The sequence below is a fragment of the Xenopus laevis genome, chromosome 2S (assembly GCF_017654675.1).
Source record: "Xenopus laevis strain J_2021 chromosome 2S, Xenopus_laevis_v10.1, whole genome shotgun sequence".
NCBI classification, from domain to species: domain Eukaryota; kingdom Metazoa; phylum Chordata; class Amphibia; order Anura; family Pipidae; genus Xenopus; species Xenopus laevis.
Window position 1 is genome coordinate 65,529,178 of NC_054374.1, and position 25,906 is coordinate 65,555,083.

The 25,906-nt window shown below is 36.5% G+C and overlaps 1 protein-coding gene across 1 annotated transcript in view; it reads left to right on the plus strand.

Moving 5' to 3' along the window:
• Window positions 1–25,906, plus strand: part of aatf.S (apoptosis antagonizing transcription factor S homeolog) — a 103,138-nt gene that overhangs the window by 46,251 nt on the left and 30,981 nt on the right. Inside the window, 3 exon segments of the mRNA NM_001174006.1 lie at window positions 7,127–7,194; window positions 12,012–12,092; window positions 24,721–24,792. Of these exon segments, the coding sequence (NP_001167477.1) occupies window positions 7,127–7,194; window positions 12,012–12,092; window positions 24,721–24,792 (221 nt within the window).

Consider the following 25,906-nt stretch of genomic DNA (forward strand, 5'->3'; position numbering starts at 1 on the left):
GCAAACCTAAAAGCAAAAATTATGTACTGCCTTTTGATATATAATATTTCCTTTATGGAAGCTGGGATTGTGTGTTGCAGAGATTGGATTTACAGTGCATAAGGGTACTTTCAATTTTAAAATGGTAAAAACATTGTACGGTGTACAGATAAGATTTTCTAATATGTTTAATTTCATTATTCCCCATCAGATTAGTAATGTTCAGCTAATTCCATGGAAGAGGTACTTGTCAAGATGTTAAACAGCATCTCCTTAATTTGCTGTCTCTCTACCCATGCGGTATATTAAAGAATCTAGATGATATGACGGTAGATTAGGAAATGCATCAGTTCAGTTGTTAGCACCCTTTACTGTACAGTCACTATTGTAATTTGCACAAACCATTCTATGTACATACATAAGCACACTATTTTAAAGTAGCTACTGTAAAACCAATTCTTATCCTACACTAATGTTAGAATAGAATGGTGTTTGATATGTTCCCTATACGTAAAGCAGCTTGTAACAATTTGTATTTTTTTGGAGCAGCCTTTTATTTTAAATATTAAGGTTTTGCTTACTAAAGCCATTTTTGTGGGTGCCTGCTGAAGATTTTCACTCTCTGCTGCTGTATGTGCATGCAGTATTATTACTATTGCTATATAGTATTTTGAACATGCCTAGTTGCATTGGTCTGGGTGGCAGGAGAATCCAGCTTTATATTTTTCTCATGGTAGTTTACATTTTTACATAGTGATATCACCCCCTCCCTTTCTCCCCCAGCAGCCTAACAACAGAACAATGGGAAGGTAACGAGATAGCAGCTTCCTAACACAAGATAGCTCCCTGGTACATATAAGAACAGCACTCAATAATAAAAGCCAAGTCCCACTGATTCAGTTACATTAAGTAGGAGAAATAACAGCCTGCCAGAAAGTAGTTCCATCCTCAAGTGCAGGCACAAGTCACATGACCAGGGGCAGCTGGGAAATTGACAATATGTCTAGCCCCATGTCACATCTCAAAATTGAATATAAAAAAAAAATCTGTTGGCTCTTTTGAGAAATGGATTTCAGTGCAGAATTCTGCTGGAGCAACACTGATGCATTTTGGAAAAAAACATGTTTTCCCATTACAGTATCCCTTTAATCACAATTTCGTGATTGTCTCTGTGCTGCCTCAAAGATCACCTGACCAGAAATACTACAACTCTAACAGTAACAGGAAGAAGTGTTGAAGCAAAAGACATAACTCGGTCTTTTAATTTGCTCATGTGACCTAACATGTATGGTTTGTTTGTTTGTGTGCACTGTGAATCCTAGGATCCCAGGGGGCAGGGCTTATTTTCTATAATGACAATTTTCTATTTAGGATAACCCAATGGTGCACACTACTTAAAAAGCATATTATTATAAAAAAAAAAGGCTTGTTTACATGAAGCAGGATTTTATAAATGAGATTTTATGCAATATATTTTTATAGAGACCCATATTGTTCGGTGTATAGTTTTCCTTTAAATGTCCTTATTTAAAGCTTTTACTGGTAAATGTGTATTATGTGGTGCCTCCTGTTTTTGCCCTTGGGTTACCAATTTTGTAATTGTCTGTTGCTTGAGCTATTGCTACTACAGGTGCTGTCAAGTTTCCTATTTATGTTACTTGATGACAGCAAAGGCAGTTTCAGGTTCTTCTCTAGACTTAAATGGGACAATAGAGAATAAGTACCATGTGGCACATAAATGCTACAATTGTTATTGAAAAAAGTATATTTGTTTATGAAAATTATTTATTTAGATATGTAGAGCTGTATTATGAGGTATATCTTTATACAGATTTACATTGTTCTGGGTATAGTTTAGGAAGGCACCTAATCCACTATTTTGATTCAGCCGAACCCCTGAATCCTTTGTGAAAGATTCGGCCGAATACGGAACCGAATCCGAACCCTAAGGAAGGGGAACATTTTTTTACTTCCTTGTTTTGTGACAAAAAGACACACAATTTCCCTCCCCACCCCTAATTTGCAAATGCAAATTAGGATTTGGTTCGGTCGGGCAGAAGGATTCGGCCAAATCCGAATCCTGCTGAAAAAGGCTGAATCCCGAACTGAATCCTGGATTCGGAGCATCCCTAGTATAGTTTTCCTTTAAAGAAAGGAAGCACTGTTATGCTGTAGCTTAATAATGCAATGTGGAGCTGACCAAGGTGCTTAAATGTACACATGCCATTGCCACAGCCTATAATGCAGTAGTTAGCAGGTTGACTTATGTTTCCTCTGCTAAGAGAATTCACAAATTTTGAATGTAAATTAACTTATTCTAAAACGTTTTATTATTTTTGTTTAAACTGCATTTTGAATTAAATTTTGGGCATTAAACGTGCAAACACAAAAACCCACCTATTTTACAGAAAATGTTTATAGGTTAATCACATTTAAATTAATCTGAGATCAGCCTCAAAATACAGTACAATAAGTAAATCTAGTTTTAACTGTAAATCTTCTTTTGCCTTTCCAATGTCCATTCTTTTGATGTTTTGCTTGTGATCTTCTGATGTTTTGATCAAAGCCACTGGCATAATGCTATGAGACACAGTTGGGAGAGACGTTCATATTATATCTGAAATCACTTTGTTTCAACTGCTTTATTGTTCAATATTAAGCATGTAAAACAAGCATCAAAGAGTGAAGCTGCATTTATCTTTGTTGATCTAAACAACTGTTTTACCAACACATAACAGGTAAAACTGTATACTTATCAGGCCTGAATGAGTATTGTGAAAAGTTAACATTTAGTAATAATGCCAAGTTCTGTAGTTCCAGGGACCGCAACTATGTTTATGTATGAATGATTTGCCTATAATTATCACTTCTTGATCTTAGCTACATATGCTTAAAGGGAGTTATTTCTATATGTATTGCTATTGAAAGCAGTGTTTGTCCCTTTTCTCTGCCCTGATAGTTCAGACTGTTGATACAATGTAAGACAAGGCAGCTGATTGACAGACCTATCTTTGCTGGGGAACTAATACTTTTGCATTATTGTTTAAAAAGTAACAACCAGTAGTTAAAGGGCACCTGTTATGCAAAAATATTATCCCCAACTAAATGTGCGGGCTAATAGAGCCTGCACTCCGGTTGGGGTAACAGTAGAATTGCCACCCGGCCGGTATTTTACCGGCCTAGCCGGTAAAACACCTGCCAAGGCCAGGGACGGTTTTGCAAATTTACTGGCAATGCAATTGGCGGTAATTTGAAATACCCTTTAAAAAAAGCCCCTGGCCTACCCCCAATTCGAAAATAACTTACTTTTTTCAGCGCTGTGCGATGTTGCCCGCCCCTTTTGCGGCACGCAGCGTAGCTCGGCCCCCTTTAGTGTCACACGGTGTGGCTCCACCCCCTTTAGCGCCACGGACCGCCCCTTTTGGTGCCCGCCCCCCACTGCCCGGTAAAAATTTTTAATAAAGGTGGCAACCCTAGGTAACAGTAGTATTTTTTTTTTTTTTTAATTGCCATCTATACTGGGAGGGAGCTTCCAGTACGACCGGTTATGTTGGGACACATGTGCATAATGAGCGAGTGCCACGCCTTGGTCATTATGCGCATACGCGTTTGGTTGGGGATAATATTTTTGCCCAACAGGTGCTCTTTAAGAAAATTTTTGTATAAATGAACTGCACCTTTAATATGCAACAGCTCCATCATGTTTTTTAAATACTGTAATTTAATATACATTTATAATGCTATACCTAAAGTGTATATATTTATTATAAAGAATAGTATATTATATATTTAATAATGATTGTTGTACAAAAAAGACAAAAAAGTTTTAATAACAATATAGGGGCTTAAGTAAAGGCTCAATACAAGCTCAAGGCAATATCAGGCAACAACTAGCCTTTTACCCTTTTCCCACTACAGACTTTTTACATATATAAATATGTGTGTGTGTATTTTTGCCTGGTGTATATATAACTAGAAAAACATTTTATGATATCCTTTCTTTAAAAAATAGATAAGCAAGTTGTTTTAGTTTCCCATGTCAGCGAATAAAGATATTGTCTGTTATTTAATATTTCTGCTTCATCTATGGCTTGCAATTTTCAGGATTTCTCTATAACAATGCTTATAGAAATTGAAACAAAATACGATGTCAATATTTTCAAAGTCAAGCACTGCAGTAAATTGTGAGGACATTTTGACACAGAGACACAGCCTTTCATTTTTATTTCTTCAGAGCTAAGGGAAAAAAAGAAATAAAACGTAACTGAAAATAATGTGCAATCTTTCAGGTTGCCTTACAAGTTGTTTGGCAGAACAGCAGTGCTCTTTTTTTTCCCAAGCTAGTGTCTGAAGGCAAACATTTAAATTATTAACTCTTTCCTAACTTCTCCAGGCTCTACTGCCCTACTTTGGAACCTGCCATTCTGCAAAGGGTGTCATTTTTATAAAGATTTACCAATTTAGATCAAAACAGTTTAGATAAATAATAATTTTCAAATAACCCTATGTCACATTGGTACAAGAGATCATTCCTGCTACTCTAGATAAAGAAAAAAACTGATAACAAACTACTGCTCCAGGTAGATTGCTACAGTGATTGCACTTAGTCTTTATATTAGTACTTATCAGAAGTTGGAAGAATTTTTTTATTGTTTTAAAGAATAGTGTTCAGCTTTATGAATGTTACCGTAATCCTTATAAATAAACAGATCTATGTACTTGAACACATCATCACACTAACAGGTCCTTTGAATAAAATGGAAAAGTGTTTATTTTTAAACTAACTTTTCTGTCACCTTTGAGACCTATTATCAAGGGGTGAATAGTTGCCCTTTGTTGCCTTGGCAGCATTCTGGTATATGTATAGGTGACCTCTGATTAACTTGATTTATTAATTTTGTCATAATGTACAGTATTATGTCTCTTTTTATTTACATATTTTTGGTGCACTTTAATTTCTAATTTTGCGACCAAAGAACCCTTTCAGGAGTTCTAAATGCACCGCTTCGCTACTGGTCAGATCTCTGTTTAAAGAGAGACCCTCCAACATTCCTGCTTCTGTTAATCTTCCATCAAACATGATGTAAAAGATGTTTAACAACTGATATAGTGTCTCAGGTGGTTTGCAGTGGGACAAGTTCACAATAGAGAGGAAGTGTGTGTATGCAGGGTTACAGGGAAAGATTCTTAGTCTGCCTTATGGTTTTTCTTTCTGCGGGGCCTGTCTGCTGCTGCTTGTTTCAAGGAATGGCCACCATCTTCCCTGCCCTAGTTGCGCCCACTGAATACGTTGTTCTTTTACCCATGGCTAAATAAAATATTGCCTTCCATTTATTGGGTAAACCATGATCTTTTCCAAATTCTTTTTCTAAAAATGATGTTTCCTTTTCATATCCCTATGGTTTTGTAGATGTGTCTGGTTACTTAGTGGAGTATGTAGATTTACCGCACTTGTGGTGCAGATTTTCCTAGATAGTTGGCACTCATGAGCACAATATGAGTAGGATTTTTAAGAGAGTTGCACAAACACCATATTCATTGCAGGCAGGGAATTTACCCCTTTTATTGTGACCACCTGTGCATCAACGTTTTGGGGGTGAGGTTGATAGGGGTGGAGTGGTACAACCCTCCCTTCATCAGAATAGAAACATTTGTGCTCACACAACATTTAGGGCATACAAAGTGCTTTAACCCATCATCCAGTGTAAGTCCACATGAAGGCTTGGCACACAACGTCCATAGTAAGGCTTGGATCCCATAGTCCAAATCAACAGTCACTTTTATGTTCAAATCAACAGTCACTTTTATGTTCAAATCAACAGTCGCTTTTATGTTCAAATCAAGTCACTTTTATGTTCATTAAGTCTAGATTTGAAGGCCCTTGTGGTTTGACCAACAAATATTTTACCCCCCCAAAACTTTGAGGCACAGGTGGTCCCAATAAAAGGGGTAAGCTTTGCCTGCTGTAAATATGCTGTTTGAGTAACTTTTAAAAAAATCTACTCATACTTAAACTGCAGTTATCAGTCAACACGCATACACATTTTCCCTGAGCAATTTACTGTTACTTTTGAAGTGGACACTCATGCGCACAGTGTTGCAATGTGGTTACATAGGATTTTGCACATGGGGAATTTTCTTGAGATCAGAACCCTCAATACAGGGTTATAGTGTATGTATGTTACATTATTTATCAAACAATATTAACAGGGGTGCTTCTGTGATTTTGTCACTTGAGGCGGCCTTTCCGATGGCCCCCCACCTTGCGCTTACCTTTCATTGGAGCGGGTTGAGGGTGCGCATCTTCTAGTGTAGTTGCACTCTCTGCCTTATCGGTCAGTCATGTATTGCTAATTACTTTAATATTCCATTCAGAACATTCTATATGTCACTGCTCTGCTCACATTCCCCCTCCATCTAATTTTGTAGCCAGTGCATGGGCAAGGGCATCAGGTGCCTCATTCTGGCACAAAAAAAACAAGATTTTCGAAAAGGCAAAGCTTGCATTAATAGCAGTGCGTGCATTTTACTATCCAATTCATGTTGCTTCCCCATCTCCGCTTACTGTATTTACCTCTCCTGCATTTGACCTGGGAAGATGAGGGTTAGCATACAGTGCCGTTGTGCTTTCCACACTGAAATAGTTGAATATCCGGTTAAAATACTGAAATTTGGGCTTTTTCTCATGGCAGAAGCAGCACTTTTAATATGCATATTTTTAAATTATGTGGCCTTATCAGGAATTCCATTGATTAGAATTATAGGGCTTTTTGACCTCTAGCTACATACAAACTGAGTAAAAAACTCCAAACAAGTGCCTTCAGACAATATGATATGATTTGTTATGGCATGGGACCCAGATTACATTTGGGAGTTCACATCACAACCTAAGATTTGCATTAATATTAATTTTGTGTTGCTATTTCATTTCTGCAGTCCAATTTTCAAAGCATTTTCTTCACTGTAATAAAGAGGATGATGCGGATCCAACCTAAAACACCATGTTGCCCAGCTTTAAGCATCTGCACATATCTTTATAAGTTTGGACCTATATAATGATATTTTATACCTATGGTTTTGCTTCTCTTTGCCCTTCTTTTTTTCCCTCAGTGTTTTATTTAAATTTATGTTCATTTATATTTTACAGCTGTTGCGAGAAGTGATTGAGCGCAAAACCAGCTCTCTAGATCCCAATGATCAAGTGGCAATGGGCAGGTAAGCGTAAGGCATGTTGTCTGATGAACTGTCACCATCATCACTGCAGGGTTAAAACAAAAATCATAAAAGGTCAGAGGCCAATCACAATTAGATGAACCATGATTCCAAAATGTAACAATCATCACATCAGCCATAGCCAGCGATATTAACAGATGATGTCAGAACTATTATCAGACAAAAAACATTCAGACCCTAGTATTGCAGTATGCGGTTCCTTTAGCCTTTGCAATTTCCTATATTTCTAATTTGCATTGTCTTGTCTTGTTAGATGGACTTATTTGTTTGCATGTTTAGGTTTTTAGAGATTTGGATCCAGAGAATTCTGTCTTACAGGGGTATTTGGTTTGGTAAAGTTAGTGCTTTTTCTGCAGCAGAAGATGCGTTTTAACTGTACATTCAGTTAAAGGTAAAATCCTAAATATAGTTGCCTTTAATAATTTCAGAGCCATCTGAAGAAGTAGAAATCAAACTTTAATGGACACGTGTTACTCTAGTATAGTAATAAGTGCACTAAATAGTCGGCGATTCAATGGATAATTATCTGGCTTTATTTGAATAACAAATGCATTACATTTGTTTAGTGAGAATATACTGTATGTTTGTCAGGTTTTGCTGTAAAATAGATTAGAGCAATTAAGATTATATTAAGATTGTAGTAATTGGATTTTGCTAGAAGGGTTTCTGATGTGTAGATTTCATTGTTTTCATTTTGTAACATCAAGTTTTGTTTGTTTCTCCTGGCTGCCTTTTGTTTTTTTCTGTGCATTTTGTTTTTCTAAATCTCTTAGATTTTATATGGGCTTAACTGGTGAATCTTAGAAGGTATGATCATGGTAGAGGTTAAAAACAAGAATCCTTGCATGTGAAATATATGCTAAAATCACATTGTTTCATCTGTCTTGTGCATTATAGTGTACTAAATATCTGCTAGGGCTTGTTCATATGAGGAGCCTTTGACATTCCTTGCCATTGTAAGAGGCAGTAGTTATACCCTTTATTGATTAACCATATCTCATCATTGAGAGCATTTATTAAAGGAAGAGTATCATCACCATTTTATATTTTTTTTATATTCACTTGTTTGGCTTTAAACATATTTGAAAATATTGAGTAATTTTAGATTGCTTTGTGTACACCTGCACACACTTCTTACACATCGACGTTTATTAGAGACAATAGGACAATTCTGTGTGTAAGTGAAATAACAATAACACAAAAGAAGGCATGATTTATCCTAGTATATTTGTGGCTTAAAGGGAACTCTGGCTTCAAAACAAAATTTGATAAATAGGCCCACATAACACATGGACCTCTAATATACCCATCACAGTTATCCGTTTCTTCAAAAAGTATGGGAAAATGCCATGTTCTATGCTGCAATCCAGCTGGTTAACAGTTTATGTATAGCCTTAACTGTACAAGCTGATTTAGAGAGTCTGAAGTGTATAACAAGGAGCTTATTTTGACAGTGGCCCAAAAATGTGCATTAGAGTGTTTTAATAACCACCAAGCAGCATTAGGTAGGACTGTGGCACAGAGGGTATTGAATGGACAAGCTAGTGGTCAGCAGCAGCTAAAATGCCCATGTCACCTCTCGTTATGATTATAAATGATAAGCACCACCTATTACCACTCCAGATGTCTGGTCAATGTCTGCCAGAGCAGTTTTCATTTGATATTTGCAGAAGCAGTGTCAGGGGTGTGTTACCTGGACATCAGCAGTGTTTGGGCAGGGGTGATGATGCCATGAGGTTAGTTGAGAAACTCACTTAATGTAGCAGCACCCAGTGGATTACCAGTAGTGACAAAAAGCTGATTCTGATAACTCCAATAGCCGAAATTCCATGTTTTGGTTTTTTTTTTTAAATCAGAATTTTGGTGCTATTGAACTCTCTGCAATACCGAGTAAGCGCCTCCCCTGGCTCTAAACTAGGCCCCTTCAGGATTGGACAGATCGCCGAAATGCCCCTGCTCTCTGGTTGATCCCATGCCTGTCTGCATTCAGAAATTTAGGGAGCAGAAGGCAGCAGGAATGGCTTTTCTCCTCCTCCTATATTATATATAGGCCAGTGGAGAAAGCATCCTGAGTGCCATTAGACCTAAACCTGTCACTCTAAGAAACAATATCAAATTATTTTCTATCGTGTTAGTTGAGCAAAATAAACTTTACTTTACACTATATTTTTATTTAAATGCTGTTTCCTTCAGTCTTGGATTTACACAATCACAGCAAACGGGCAGGAGTCATTTTGTGAACTTTGTTATTATCACAAGTTGTGTATCACCACAAAATCTTGAGAATGCACCAGAATGGGGGAAATAGTGCCCAGGCACCGTGTCCTACACAATTATAGAGTGTGGGGAGTGCAGTGACGTCTAGGAATTGAAGAATGGAAATTGAAAATAACTGACTGCCCCACATCAATGCCTCAGGCATAGAGGCGGGGCATGTAATATTTGGTTGCTCAGATATTTAAACACCTTTATAACCGGTATGGATGTTTCAATGAAAAAAAGAAAGAACTTGGGTTCCATGTTGAATTTGCAAAGGACTTTCTTTATACAGCTTTTTATGTGTTGGTGACTGGTCCTCTTTAAAGGGATAGTTCACCTTTCTCTTACTTTTTAGTGTTTTATAGAATGCCCCATTCTAAGCAACTTTTCATTTGGTTGTCATTATGTATTTTTTTTATATTTTTTGAATTATTTGTCTTTCTTCTGACCCTTTCCAGCTTTCAAATGGGGGTCACTGACCCCATCTAAAAAGCAAATGCTCCGTAAAGCTACACATTTAATGTTCTTGCTGCTGTTTTATTACTCGTCTTTCTATTTAGGCCTCTCCTATTCATATTCCAGTCTCTTATTCAAATCAGTGTGTGGTTGCTAGGATAATTTACACCCTAGCAACCAGATTGCTAAAAATGCAAACTGGAGAGTTGCTGAATAAAAAGCTAAATAACCCAAAAACTACAAATAATAAAAAAATTACAAACAACTGCAAATTGTCTCAGAATATTACTCTCTACATCATAATAAAAGTTAATTTGAAGGTGAACCCTCCTTTAAACTTAATGTTAGGCAGCAGGGCAATTTGGGCCATATTTTCTTGCATACAAACAGGTAATTTTCTCCTCTGGTATGTGATATTAGTTCAAAGCAGAACAGCAATGAAACATAGAGCTCCTATTTGTTTAGGCAGCTAAATCTTTCAGGCGATGTGTCAGGAAGAGCAGTTATCTTGTCTCGAGGCCAAGCTGAATAGACAAGGCTCTGTTTACGGTACATCAGCTAGTATGTGTGTGGAGGGGCAGGGGGACAGACATCAATTTGAACAGCACCAGTAAAGAAAGACTGGAGCTTATGAAAGCACAACATAGAAAGACAGAGGGAATCTTGGGAAAAACAGAAGAATGGCTTGCCTCAATTTTATATGTAAATCAAAAAAAAATTAACTAAAACAAACAACGATTTCAGAGAATTATGTGTGTGTTATGTAACATATGCTTTTTGAACACATGGGGCTCATTTATAAACACTGGGCAAATTTGCACCTGTGCAGTAACCAATAGCAACCAATCAGTGATTAACTTCAGCTGCAGGTTGAACACTGAAGGCAATCATCTGATTGGTTGCCATCTGGGTTACTAACCTGGAGCAAATTTGCCCAGTGTTTATAAATGACCACAAATTGTTTTTACATGACAGTATTCCTTTAGTGAAAATTACAATATGTTCAGCACACACCCCTTTCATTGAACTCCTGTTGAAGAAGTGGTTATACTGAACTTTAAAATGACGGATAATCTGCTTGTATGAGTGATGGAAGAGTAACTTTTTAAATTGCCTAGTAATGCAGACTTGCTTTACTCCCACATAGATCAAACTGCTACTAGAAAAGTAAAGGGATTTTCTTAGACTTTTTAAGTATTTTGACTTTAAAACTATTTTTAAGAAGAAACATTAGAACTTTAGAAGCTATTATCCAGAATGCTTTGGATTTAGGATTTTTCAGATAATAGATGTTGACATTATTCGGATCACTGCAACTAAATTCTGCTAAAAATCGTTAAAGGGATACTGTCATGGGAAGATTTTTTTTTTCAAAATGAATCAGTTAATGCTGCTCCAGCAGAATTCTGCACTGAAATCCATTTCTCAAAAGAGCAGACAGATTTTTTATATTCAATTTTGAAATCTGACATGGGGCTAGACATTTTGTCAATTTCCTAGCTGCCCCTGGTCATGTGACTTGTGCCTGCACTTTAGGAGGGAAATGCTTTCTGGCAGGCTGCTGTTTTTCCTTCTCAATGTAACTGAATGTGTCTCAGTGGGACATGGGTTTTTACTATTGAGTAGTGTTCTTAGATCTACCAGGCAGCTGTTATCTTGTGTTAGGGAGCTGCTATCTGGTTACCTTCCCATTGTTCTGTTGTTTGGCTGCTGGGGGGGGTGATATCACTCCAACTTGATTTTGAGAAATGGATTTCAGTGCAGAATTCTGCTGGAGCAGCACTATAAACTGATTCATTTTGGAATTTTTTTTTCCCCATGACAGTATCCCTTTAAAACATTCAATAAACCAAATACGTTTTGCTATCAATATTCTGCTAAGTTACCATCAACTACAACCATCAACTACAATGTATTGTTCTAGTATTCCAGAGAATTTAAAAATTAGAATTATGAGTTTAAAATGGATTTTATGGAAGATGTCATCCTGTAGTTTGGTTCCTTCTGAATAAATGGTTTCTGGATAAGGGAGCCCATACCTGTCCTATTTATTGAGCTTAATTGACCTGTATTTTCACTTTTAGGCAATGGTTAGCAATCCAGAAATTGAGGAGTAAGATCAAGAAAAAAGTAGACACCAAAGCAAGCAAAGGACGAAAAATTAGGTAAGTCCATATTCATCAGTTTCTCTAAATTGGCTATTAATCAATTACTTTATTGTGCCTTTTTTCATATCTATTGAAATGACAAGCTTGTTTAGTACACCCCTTGAAGATGGATATGACAGACTGCAGAAGTCGAACGGTCTCCCAGTTGTGCCAATACGGTTGAATAATTGTGTACTTTTTGGAACAGACCTGTGTATCTGAATAATTTACTAGCTCCTGCTCCTAAAATATTATGTGAATGATTGAAAAAATAGCCACTGTTCAACTACATATTCTGAGATTATCTGGTCATTCTATATGGTAAGTATGCTGGCTACAAGTTCACGAAAAATGTGTAGGTTTTCCCTGTGCTGATAAATATTTATAGGTAAGTAGTCTCAAAAGTTTCTTGCAAGCAAGATATCATGTGGTTTCTTGCACTAAGCAGGGCAAAATTTTAATGTTCTTGCAATCAAGGTGAAAAAGTAATTCATCCCCTGGGGAAGGGATCTGCATAATGAGTTATTTTTTTTATCTCCCATCCAAAATAGGGGTGCACCGAATCCAGGATTTGGTAGGGATTCTGCCTTTTTTAGCAGGATTTTGCCAAATCGAATCCTAATTCGCATATGTAAATTAGGGGTAGGAGGAAAAATCCTGTGACTTCGTCACAAAGCAAGGAAGTAAAAAAATGTTTACACTTTTTCCTTTTCTGCCCCTAATATGCATATGCAAATTATGATTCAGATTTGGTTTGCTTCTGTCCCTAATTTGCATATGCAAATTAGGATTTAGATTTGGTTCAGTATTTGGCCAAATCTTTCATGAAGCGTTCAGGGATTCTGACAAATCCGAAATAGTGGATTCGGTGCATCCCTAATCCAAACAAGCTGCAGCTGGGGGAAAGGAGGGCTTTGTTTATAAAGAGGCAATCTCAGTGGACAGATGTCAAAGAGACAGTAAGTAAAATTTGGCTACTTTTATTTTCAGATGTTTTCCTATTTAGTTCAATTACTTTTTTCGTAATTGAAACAGTAGGCTAAAGTATCTTCAGCAAGAGTAATTCCTATGAAGTTTAAAATATATAAAAGCTACACACTCACAAGGTGACATATGGTCTTATTTGAAATTACTGTAGGTAGGTAGGAGAACACATTTCTGCCATTACTTGCCTTTGAAATGCATATTCCCACATAAAGGGTTTGAATTTAGTTCAACTGAACACTTAGGGGCCGATTTATTAACATTTAAATTAAATTAAAAACTTGAATGTGAAGATTGGCTCTAAAACACAACATTTTTTTGCTGTGTATTAAAAGTTAAAACCACAAAAAAATGCCATCTAAAGCTGCCAATAAGAGCTCCCCTTAGAAAATTTTAAAAACACTTCGTAACTTTGAGTTTTAGAATTGTTTGCTTGTAAAAGCATTTATAATTTGCAGTAAACTATGGATTTTGGGGTCTTTGTATTGTTATTTGGATTTGTTCCACATTTTTATTCATTTGTGCTTTTATATTTGGAGCCTCTATAAATAAGCAAACAATGTTTTTTTTTTTATTTTTATAAATGTGAATTTAGACTGTTCAAAAAACCTCTAGAACTTCAAATATTCAAATTTTGATAAATAGGCCTCTCAGGATTCGGCTGAATCCAAATCCATTAAGCTATGTGCCATTACAGCTCTAGATAACTTATTGTGACCGTTGCTTTGATTTATAAGTGATGTAACTGTTTTTCTCATTTGATTTAGTATTTGGCCAAATACTGTACCAAATCTGTAGCCTAAAGGGAAAATAAATTATGAATTGGGTGCATCCCTAGGAAATTCATTCCTTGTATAGATATTAAAGCTGTTCTCTACTACAGGTACATGGCCCTATTTTATTATCCCTACAGAGCATCTCTTCTCATCATTTTAAAGCATTTTATGTTTAGCCATTAATCCTATAAAAATATTAAATTCCTGTATAATTACACAATTTTTCGTTTTTAATACAGTATTTACATTCTTAGCTGCTACTTTTACACTCATTGGTCTTTTATTTCAGTTCTTAATTTGAACTTAGCCAATATAATCTTTCTGCACTATGATTTCTTTTGTGTTATACAGTATTTTTCAAATTTTGTAATAAACAGCAGAATTAGCCCACTATAATCCTTTGGTTGCAAAGGCATCAGAGAAAAAGTCATACAAGTCAGTCTGGGTCAGTTGTGGCATAGTAATTTTTAAGATTGATGTTCTAGGATAATTTATTAAAAGAGGAAAGAGCTGCTTTGTTGGCCTGAAAAGCCTGTAATTATTGGCTATCAATATTCTTTTCTGTCAGCATCACACATAATTGGATGTATTCATGATTCAGTCAAAAGCGGCTGACAACATCACACGACTGAGTCACACTCTCATAAAGCTTTTGAAATAATGCAACCCATCTATGTATGTGCGACATGGACTATTCTCATTCTGTCTGAGATCAAGGCCTGACCATGGCAATCTTATTACCCAGCTTTAGATAACAATTGAGCAGGCTGGACCAGATCAGCAGCAGCCGAGAGGTGAACAAAATGTTCAATTACAATCTGAGAGTAACAATCTTCTGCTGTTAGAAGTTTTAAGGGTGGTATTCTACCTTACTTCCAAAAACACATACCGAAGACAGTGTCAGATTTAATTCTTTACCATATATTTTGTATTTGGAATAGCTTTGTAGCCCTTTGCTTCTGTGCAGAATTGGCAAATATAATCACTTGATGGGTACCTGCAAATGTTTATAATACAGGTCAATAGGATAACTAAAAGAATTGCCTACTAATCCTTGAAATATTACAAGACCTCTTAAGATGCTAAATGCCAAATATTTGCAAGTTAACATGGAGAATCCATATAAGTATATTATGTGTGTCATGTTATACCTTTTTCTCTGCAGCAGAGGAGGATTTCCTTAAGCTGTTCTTATAAGCAGTATGTTCTAAGCTTCCGTAAAAGAAATTCAATACTAGAAATCCGAGTGATAAATATTTGGCCTTTCTTTTTTTAAGGGGATGGTTTTGCTGTTCATTTTAAAATTTGTTAGAAGCAGAAAATAATATTAACTTGGATTGTGGTGCCAAATAGGACGGCATTTAAGAACCTTCCCAGTTAGTCTAAGGGTCAGGGCATACAGGCAGATTCAGGGAGATTAGTCGCCCGGCGAAAAATCTCCTCTTCTTGGGGTGACTAATCTCCCTGAACTGCCTCCCCTTCCTTCCCGCCAACTAAAATGTAAATCGCCAGTGGGATGGCACTGTGCGATTCCATTTCTGAAGTCGCTCGAAGTTTCCTCGTGAGGCATCCCGCTGGCCATTTGCATTTTAGCCAGAGGAAGGCAGAGGAGGCAGTTTGGGGAGATTAATTGCCCCAAAGAAGAGGCGATATGTCGCCGGGCGACTAATCTTCCTGAATCTGCCTGTGTGCCCTGACCCTAAGTCTTTGCTTGAGGTTGTGTCTGTTTTAATTCTGCTTATACAGTAAATTTTACAGTGAAGGATCATATCTGCAAACTCCATGCATTGGTCATCTTAGACTTGGCATTTGTACCCTTCATTGTTTTTTTTTTTATATCTTGCTGATACTGTTCCATTGAGTTTATGAAAGCTATTTATGCACAGACTGTGTTGCAAGATGCATCTTCCACTAGTCAAAGCTTGCAGTTTGTAATACCATTGTGCATCAGCTATAATTTTTTTATCTAAACTCTCTTTCCAGTGCTGCACTAAATTAATTTCATTAATGTGTACATTAGCAGAACATATTGCATGATCTTTGTTGGTGGTAAGTGTTCAAATATGCCCTCAACAGCTCAGTTCCAGACAGTGTTATATTACTTTTTTTAAGGTAAATCGTGATATTATGTTGGCATATTTTGGGATTCTTCTAAATAATCTTAATATTAGTCTCATTTTTAGACTAGTTTAGTCTGCATATTTTTTGTGACAAATGTCAACTGCTGAAGCTGGTATGAAAAGAAGAGAAGGAAAATCCATCTTTAGTGTTTACTACTCATCTTACAAGTTTTTTAGGGTTGGCAGTAGGCTGAAATCCAATGTCAAACTGTCCAGCCAAATCTGTAAGTACACCTGCAATATGTATCCCATTTAGCTTTCAGTTATGGTTCATTTTGATAATTTCAAGTATTTGTTCACCAGTTAATTTCTAAAATAATTTCAGGTTTAGTCCTATGTCCTAATGCTTTGCAAACTAAGTAGCAGCTCTAGAAGGTAGTAGTCTAGATCTAGAAAACAGGTGGCTTTAAACCACTTTCAATTTTACCATATTTGTAAATACGATTAAATATACGTTTTTGCATATCAGGTTATCAAATTGAAATTACCTTATTTTGGAAGAGGGAAAGCTATGACTGACTTGCACTATGCCTGTGCAAGTCTTGTTTTCTACAGCTATAGCTTGGTAGATTGAAATTAGCTCAGATAATTGATATAGAAATATTTGATTTATCATTGGTTTCCCCCACAGTGGCTTTGTAGAGTCAGTGTGGAAATAATTAATGCTTAATATTTTTAAATTAATGTTTTTAATTTGTTTTCATACTTTAAGTTTTAGTTAAGTTGTATAGAGTACTTGAAATCACTATTCTTTTAAATTTGAAGTGATAGTGACACATTACTCTCAATAAATATGTCTGTAGCATAGCCCAGCCTTTTACCCCAAGGTCTGACACCCCAACAGGCTAATATGTGCAGGCCACCTAGAGTCACAATGTACAGATGTTGATGTGATTGTCCTGTAAATTGTGTGCTCGTTACAGTTTTACTCCAATCCAGCTGGACTAGCATATCTAACTTTATGTGGCTTGCATAGTTGGTCATCGTGTCAAACCCTAGGGTAATACTGAACTGGTTTGGTGGTAATTTGTGCAAAAATGTGCACACTGTAATATCTGGTAACTGCGTTTGTATTATTATTTACAGTGGTGTGAAAAACTATTTGCCCCCTTCCTGATTTCTTATTCTTTTGCATGTTTGTCACACAAAATGTTTCTGATCATCAAACACATTTAACTATTAGTCAAAGATAACACAAGTAAACACAAAATGCAGTTTTTAAATGAGGGTTTTTATTATTTAGGGAGAAAAGAAATCCAAACCTGTGTGAAAAAGTAATTGCCCCCTGAACCTAATAACTGGTTGGGACACCCTTAGCAGCAATAACTGCAATCAAGCGTTTGCGATAACTTGCAACGAGTCTTTTACAGCGCTCTGGAGGAATTTTGGCCCACTCATCTTTGCAGAATTGTTGTAATTCAGCTTTATTTGAGGGTTTTCTAGCATGAACCGCCTTTTTAAGGTCATGCCACAACATCTCAATAGGATTCAGGTCAGGACTTTGACTAGGCCACTCCAAAGTCTTCATTTTTTTTTTCTTCAGCCATTCAGAGGTGGATTTGCTGGTGTGTTTTGGGTCATTGTCCTGCTGCAGCACCCAAGATCGCTTCAGCTTGAGTTGACGAACAGATGGCCGGACATTCTCCTTCAGGATTTTTTGGTAGACAGTAGAATTCATGGTTCCATCTATCACAGCAAGTCTTCCAGGTCCTGAAGCAGCAAAACAACCCCAGACCATCACACTACCACCACCATATTTTACTGTTGGTACGATGTTCTTTTTCTGAAATGCTGTGTTACTTTTTACGCCAGATGTAACGGGACGCGCACCTTCCAAAAAGTTCAACTTTTGTCTCGTCGGTCGGTCCACAAGGTATTTTCCCAAAAGTCTTGGCAATCATTGAGATGTTTTTTTAGCAAAATTGAGACGAGCCTTAATGTTCTTTTTGCTTAAAAGTGGTTTGCGCCTTGGAAATCTGCCATGCAGGCTGTTTTTGCCCAGTCTCTTTCTATGGTGGAATCGTGAACACTGACCTTAATTGAGGCAAGTGAGGCCTGCAGTTCTTTAGATGTTGTCCTGGGGTCTTTTGTGGCCTCTTGGATGAGTTGTCTCTGCGCTCTTGTGGTAATTTTGGTCGGCCGGCCACTCCTGGGAAGATTCACCACTGTTCCATGTTTTTGCCATTTGTGGATAATGGCTCTCACTGTGGTTCGCTGGAGTCCCAAAGCTTTAGAAATGGCTTTATAACCTTTGAAATTGAACTCAAGTGTGATAAACCACGGTTAAGTTATTTTTTAACAAGGGGGGCAATCACTTTTTCACATAGGCCCATGTAGATTTGGAGTTTTTTTTCTCCCTTAATAACGTAAACCTTCATTTAAAAACTGCATTTTGTGTTCAATTATGTTATCTTTGACTATTAGTTAACGGTTTTTGATGAGCAGAAACATTTAAGTGTGACAAACATGCAAAAGAATAAGAAATCAGGAAGGGGGCAAATAGTTTTTCACACCACTGTATGTTGTCTGTTGAAGCTTATTGCAGACTTGGGATTTAAGAATGCTTTTCTGAACTGTATTTCTAAGCAGTCAAAATTAAAAGCTACTGAGTTGAATTTACAATCCTGTTATTGGTTAGGACTTGAACATAAATTGAATGAATTAGAGAAACTGAGAAAACTTTATTTAAAATAAACCTTAGTGGCAAGTAAAGGCAACTGTTTTAGACCTTGTTTTAATTATGGTTGATTTTAATTATCTAAAAATTGACAAAAGTAATAAGTGTACTGGCTCGGGTATTACTATTACTTAAAGGGAATTACAGTCCTAACAAGATTTAATGTCCCTTGGGGAGTCTTAAAGTTGGACATGCATAATGCATTTCAGGGAACACTTTGATTGTAGAGTAGACGTTGCCATATAAGTATAATGTTTGTATAACCACATAGCAACTGTTAGAAATAATTATTGATCATCTCAGTCAAAAAATTAGGCAAGCATAGATCAGAAAAGCAACGAACACTAAGAATAATCTCTGTGTAAATTAGATGTATAGCTATGTTTTTTTGCAGTGCAAATTGTAGAATCTTTCAAGCCATTTAACTTTTTTCATAAAATGTTCATTTATTGTTCTTTGTTTGATGTCTGGCATTAAACCAAGATATTTTGAATTTGTATTTGGTAAAATACCACACAAATGGTTATTGGTTACATTAAATAATTTTGGCCTTGAGCATACCAATCAGCAATTAGATTTGAATTGTCAACTACAAAAGCAAAGATCTGATTGATTCGTTTCTATGGGCAACATCACCGGTGATGTTTGTTGTCCGTGTAAATAAATGTGTGGTGGAGAACTAAAAGAGTTTGTTGGTCCATTGCTGTTAATAATATATTCATAAATAGCATTAACTTTTCTACATAATGTATCTATATTTGTTGACAATTTTAAATTGTCCAAAACAATAGGTTCTATGAGGGATGTTTCTATATTGTACAGAGATTTGAAAATTTGGCGACCAGGCAGCATATGTGAAAAGTGGGGATTCACGTTGATAAATGCAAGCTAATGCTTTTGACCAAAAACAAAATGAAAGTTAGTAAAAGACTAAGGGGCCCATTTACTAAATTTTACTTCATTTTTTTCCATGACACTCGAAAAATGTTTTTCCCTATATTTCTTAACTAAAAATTAGCGATTTACAGTATTAAGTGTAAAAACCACAAGAACCTCTTATGCAAAAAAATTCTCCTGTAAAAATTGTCAAGGTCCTATAGAAGTAAATGGGAGCTCTGCTGCTCTTATTGAACTGCTTTTAATCAATTTAGAATTTTAGAGGTTTTCGGTGGGTTGCTAGAAATTTGTTTTTAGAGAATAATTCAGTGTTTTTTTTTTTTTTAATTTGTACTTAATTCCATGACATTTATGGTTTTAGAAAATGTGAGTTTAGTTGTCGTTTCTAAAACCTTAAAATTCGACCTTTCAAATAGGCCTCCAGATGTAATTGTGTTGGAGCACCTCCTTAATTGAGAAATATTTTGAGAGTATTGTCGATTACAGGTTTGCTACACAATCAGGCCTTGCCAGAAAGCCTCACTGGTTTATTTTGCCTTTTTAAAATCCCTGGTAAGACATCACCCCGAGTGTTCAGTGCCATTTTAGGAGCCATCCTATAGGAAAGATTTTAGTGCTGGAAAAGTGCAGGGAATTGTAACTTTAGTAAGGGGAAGACATCCATTACGTTACAAGAAAAGACATGGGGGTTTTCTCTGACAAATTGGTGCCTGCGATTAGGCATGATAAATTAATTAGAGGAAATTATAGGCAGTCATTTTTCAACAGAAACATAGGATGAAAGGCAATTGGAGAAAAGGTATTTTTATCTGAAAAAGGAAATCCGTTTTAAAAATTGGCAAAACAACCTTTGCTTGAAAATTGTCTCCTTTTTTTTTAAAAAAAAAAGATTTTTTAGTGCTACTATTTTTTACTATTACTACTTTTGTTTTTGGAAATGGAAATGTCTTTGCATTTGTAAAGACTGTGGGACAGAGTTTACATATACATTATTTTTAAAAAATATGTAGAAATCCACAGCATTTTCCTAGCAGGGAAAAATACTATTCCTCACCAAGGCGCCCAGTTCCTAATAACCGAATTGCAAATTTCTTCCCACAAATATAAAAAAATTGTGGTTATCCTATATTTCTTACAAGCTCTAAACATTCTAGATTTATTAAAGGAAAACTATACCCCCAAAATGAATACTTAAGCAACAGATAGTTTATATCATATTAAGTGGCATATTAAAGAATCTTACCAAACTGGGATATATACTTAAAGGGATACTGTCATGGGGAAAAAAATTAATAGTGCTGCTCCAGCAGAATTTTGGGGCAGCTGGGAAATTGACAATATGTCTAGCCCCATGTCAGATTTCAAAATTGAATATAAAAAAATCTGTTTGCTCTTTTGAGAAATGGATTTCAGTGCAGAATTCTGTTGGAGTAGCACTATTAACTGATGCGTTTTGAAAAAAACATGTTTTCCAATGACAGGATACCTTTAAAGGAGAAGTAAAGGTTAAAAATCATTATTGCTTAAAACAGACATTCTGTTTAAGCACCTACTGTGCAGAGCGAATCCCATGTCTCTGTCTTCAGTCAGATGTAAACATGCTGCCTGCATGATTCAAGTCACAGAGTTGGGTGACGTAGTCAAAATCCTCTTCTGTTCCTCCCCCGCTGCCTCAGGCACTGAAGTGTCGTATTACAGCATTTTCTGTACTGCTGCCCTCAGCCTCCAACATGAAATTAATAATAATGTGGCCCGCCAGCACAGTGCAATCAGGAATCGCCTAGCCGTAATATTTGGGCACATTAGTGAAATGATCTGCCACTTGGTCTATACAGCTGCCTGTGTGCTGAAGGTGTTAGCAATAGACACGTAACAGCACATAGTGACGCCATACTTCTTTACTTTACAGTCCTGGCACGTCAGTACGTCTATTGACACCCTCAGCCCTAAAGAAGAATGTGAGAGCGGTGCGTCACTACGTGCCAGTACGTGTCTATTGCCAATACCTTCAGCACACAGGCAGCAGTATAGACCAAGTGGCAGATAATTTCACTAATGTGCCCAAATATTACTGCTATGGCTATGCGATTCCTTGTTTAAATGAGTTAAATGATGTTAATGGTTCAAAGAATGTCAGGCTGAATGGTCGGCCCCCACACATTTTCACCTCTCCAAATCTGGCCCTCGTTGCAAAAAGTTTGGACACCCCAGCTTTAAATCAATTCAGACTTTAAAGGTTCGAAAATCACTAAAATGAGAAATGTTGATAAATAAACCTCCACGTGTAAAGTTTAGATTTTGACATTAACTATTGTGCTCAGTCGTTTTTTTTCACTAGAAAAAGTGTAACAAAAATTAATTTCACATTGATATTCATTATGAGATTTTTAATAATTTTTTTTAACTTGGGTCTACTGAATTATTTTTATCCTTAACAATTTTATGCATAGGTAAAAATGTTTAATAACAGAAGCAGTGAAATGTATTAAATGTTTTAAGTAGGAGAAAATATGTCTTCCTGAATATTTAGACTTTGCTGAAAGCTGGCCCTTCTTTAAGGAAGGAAGGCAACAAATGTCGTGCATGCTGGTTATAGTGCATTTCTCTCTGAAAATCTGAGTAAAATGGGTCGTTCCAGACATTGTTCAGAAGAACAGCATACTTTTATTTAAGAGTTTATTGGAGAGGGGAAAGCGTATAAAGTGCAGAAAATGATAGGCGGCTCAGTTAATATGTTTTCAAATGCTTTAAAATGGCAACCAAAACCTGAAAGACATGGAAGAAAATGGGAAAACAACCTTCGAATGGATAGTAGAATAGCCAATATGGCAAAGACAATGCCAATGATCAGCTCCAGCAAGATTGAAGGTCTAAAGTTACTACAATTAGAAGACACCTATGTGATGCTATTGGCAAGAAGCCCCTGCAACGTTCCATTCTCGAAAAAAGACGCGCTAAAGAGATTATAATTTGCCAATAAACACAATTGACTCGCCTAAAAACAAATGCAAGATTGTTGTTTTTTGGTCCAGGGGTCCCAGACTACTGAATTCAAGCCACAGTACACTGTGAAGACAGTGAAGCATGGTGGCACAAGCATCATAACATGGGGATGTTTCTCATACTATGGTGTTGAGCCTAAATCACATACCAGGGATCATGGATCAGTTTCAATACATCAAAATACTTGATGAGGTCATGTTTCCTTATGTCCAAGAGATAATTCCCTTACATCCCCATACACACCAGTAAATGAGCAACATCTAGGTTCCAGACCAACAAGATTGAGGTTATGGAGGGGCCAGCCCAATCCCTGGACCTTAATCCAATAGAAAACCTGTGGGGTGATATCAAAAATGCTGTTTCTGAGGCAAAACCAAGAAATGCAGAAGAATTGTGGAATGTAACAAGTGCCAGAAGTTGGTCGACTCCATGCAACACAGATGTGCAGCAGTTCTCAGAAACACTGGTTATACAACTAAATCTTATTTCAGTATTTCAAAGGAAAGCAGAATCTTGAAACATTTTTCAGTTTATACAATGAATGTTTGAGTTTGTAGAGAAGAATGCAGACACTGCTATTTTTTGGAACCACCTAATATTCCCTTTTTTTCACGTTCTGTAAAGGAATAACACAAATCTGATAAATTTTTCTTCATGTTTTGATTTAGAATAAAATGTGCAGTGTTCCCAATGCATTGGCGTGTATGGAAGTAAAAGCTGTTATTAGTGTTTTGAGCTTTATTCACACTGCTATTATTCTAAAAAAAAAACTATATTTATTAAGCCACATTTTAAATTCATTCAATTTTTGTTCTGTGTTTAACCCTGTGAAAAGCTGTTGCAGAGATGCCCTTATACTGGCAGTTTGCACATAAGAAAAAGTTTGGGAACCCCTTTTAATTCTTTGGAGTTTTGTTTATCATTGGCTGAGCTATGCAAAGTAGCAACTTCCTTTTAATATATAACATGCCTTATGGAAACAGTAGTATTTCAGCAGTGACATAATGTTTATTGGATTAACAGAAAAAATGCATCATAACATAATTAGACAGATGCAGAAATTTGACCACCCAAAGAGAGAGATTACATTAATACTTAGTTGAACCTCCTTTTTGCAAATGTAACAGCCTCTAGCCTCTTCTTCCGCCATGCAAAGCACTTTTTGTTATGACTAAATAATTACATTTTTGTCTCACAAGTGCAAAGCACTTTGTTCCAAAATGACTGTGGCTTGTCTAAATGAGCTTTTGCTTACAACAAGCGACTCTGTGTTAATGCAGAAAGGGTTTCACCCTGCCATACAGATGTTCTTTGTGCAAATTGTGCTGAATTGTAGAACAATATAACAAAATGTTCTTGCAGGTCTTTGGAGGTGATCTTTTGGTTGTCTGTAATCATTCTCACAATCCTCCACATATGCCGCTCCTGTATTTTTCTTGGCCTGCCAGACCTGGGTTTTACAGCAACTGTGCCTGTGGCCTTCCATTTCCTGATTACATTCCTTACAGTTGAAACGGACCGTTTAAACCCAAGATTGCATTTTGTAGCCTTCCCCTAAACCATGATACTGAACAATCTTTGTTAGCAGATCTTTTGAAAGTTGCTTTGAGGATCCCATGCTGTCACTCTGCCGAGGAGAGTCAAACAGAAGCACAACTTGCAATTGGCCACCTTAAATACCTTTTCTCATGATGGACACACCTACCTATGAAGTCCAAGGTTTAACGAGCTAATCCAACCAATTTGGTGTTGTCAGTAATCTGTATTGAGCAGTTGCATGCATTCATGCAAAAAAAAAAACCCATATAATTAACAAATTGGTTCCGCGCAGGACTACTCCGATGTTCCTGGGAAATGTTTTTTTTGCTGAAACTGGTTTAAATTATTATGCTGGCTGAGAGGGGTTCCCAAACCTTTTCACATGACTGAAAAAAACCTCCCATATAATAAAAAAGTAAAACGAATTGCAAATTGTACTGAATACCACTCTCTACATCATACTTAAAGTGAATTTAAAGGTGAACAACCCTGTTAAGGATTTGTTAAAAATTAAATAGCTATTTGTAAATGTAGATGTAACAACTGAAAAGCGTTAAGAAAAGAGAATTTAGTTGCTTGTAATGTTAATTTTTAAACTTGTATAACCAGCAATGTTTCTTATCGTGGCTAACACTATTACTTTAATGCAGGTATCATGTTCACAGCAAGTTGGTGAGCTTCATGGCTCCTATTGACCACAGCACAATGAATGATGATGCCCGGTGAGTAATAGACTAATTATGTTTATCAAATGGCTTCATGACAGCAAAATATTGACTTGTTCTTCAAACTGTCGCTGCTTCTGCTTTTTCTTATCAGTTAACCATTTGTCTCTAATGTCATAACAAAGCTTTCTTTGCACATCTGTCCTAGCAATCTAGCTGACTTAACATTTCTGTGATCACCAAAACACCTTGCAGGATCTGTAAAGTAATCTGCTTACCATAATGCTGACCATTTTCAAGTTGTAGAACATTGTCTGGTAAAGATATGCAATGGCTCATGCATTTTCCTTTTATTTTCTGAAAATAGAGGCGTGAAAGCCAGTATTTTATTATTATTGTTGTTGTTTATAAAGTGCCAGGATATTCTGCAGCACAATAAAATTATTATCTATGTATTTCATACATACAGTTTGCATACAAACTCTGAATGGTACAGGAGACAAAGCTCTGCTCATTAGAACATGATTGGCTTTAATTTATGAGAATAAGTAAATTGTTGGCAAAAACGAATTGTACATGTTTACAAATAAATGGTGTTTTAAGCATACCTGGACAAGTCTTAACAGATATTGGAGTAGTTGTCCATTACAAAACCGTAACAGAAATCGCAAAATAGCAAAACTTGTGTAACCAGGAAACGCTAAGGATATTAAAAATGGATGGTGTTATGTAATAAAAAGTGGAAAGTTTTCTGCAGATTTAGTTCTTCTAAAACCAAGCAGCAGGTGGCATTTACCTGTTTAAAAGCAAACATCTTATTGATTGCTGTGGTTTGATTGCTGTGGGTGAATAGTGTTTAAGTTGATTTGTCTGTATACAGTTGTGTAGTATAAGGTTGTCTCTGACTGAAAACCAAGCTGTCCGGGACAAAACTGCCTGCCTGGTTTTCCAAAGAAGATATTCTGGACCAAATACCTTTTTGATTTACATGGCGATTGGCGAACCACAGATCGCTACATAATAGCCCTGTCCTGATGTGGCTAGCCCTGCCCCTGATGTCAGTGGTCACCTCCGTGGCATCAGCAGTCCCAACCCATGCCTCCCTGCCTGGAGTTCTCAGAAAGGAAAGGTGGCAACCCTAGTGTAGCACTATCACAAAAAAAAGTGATGC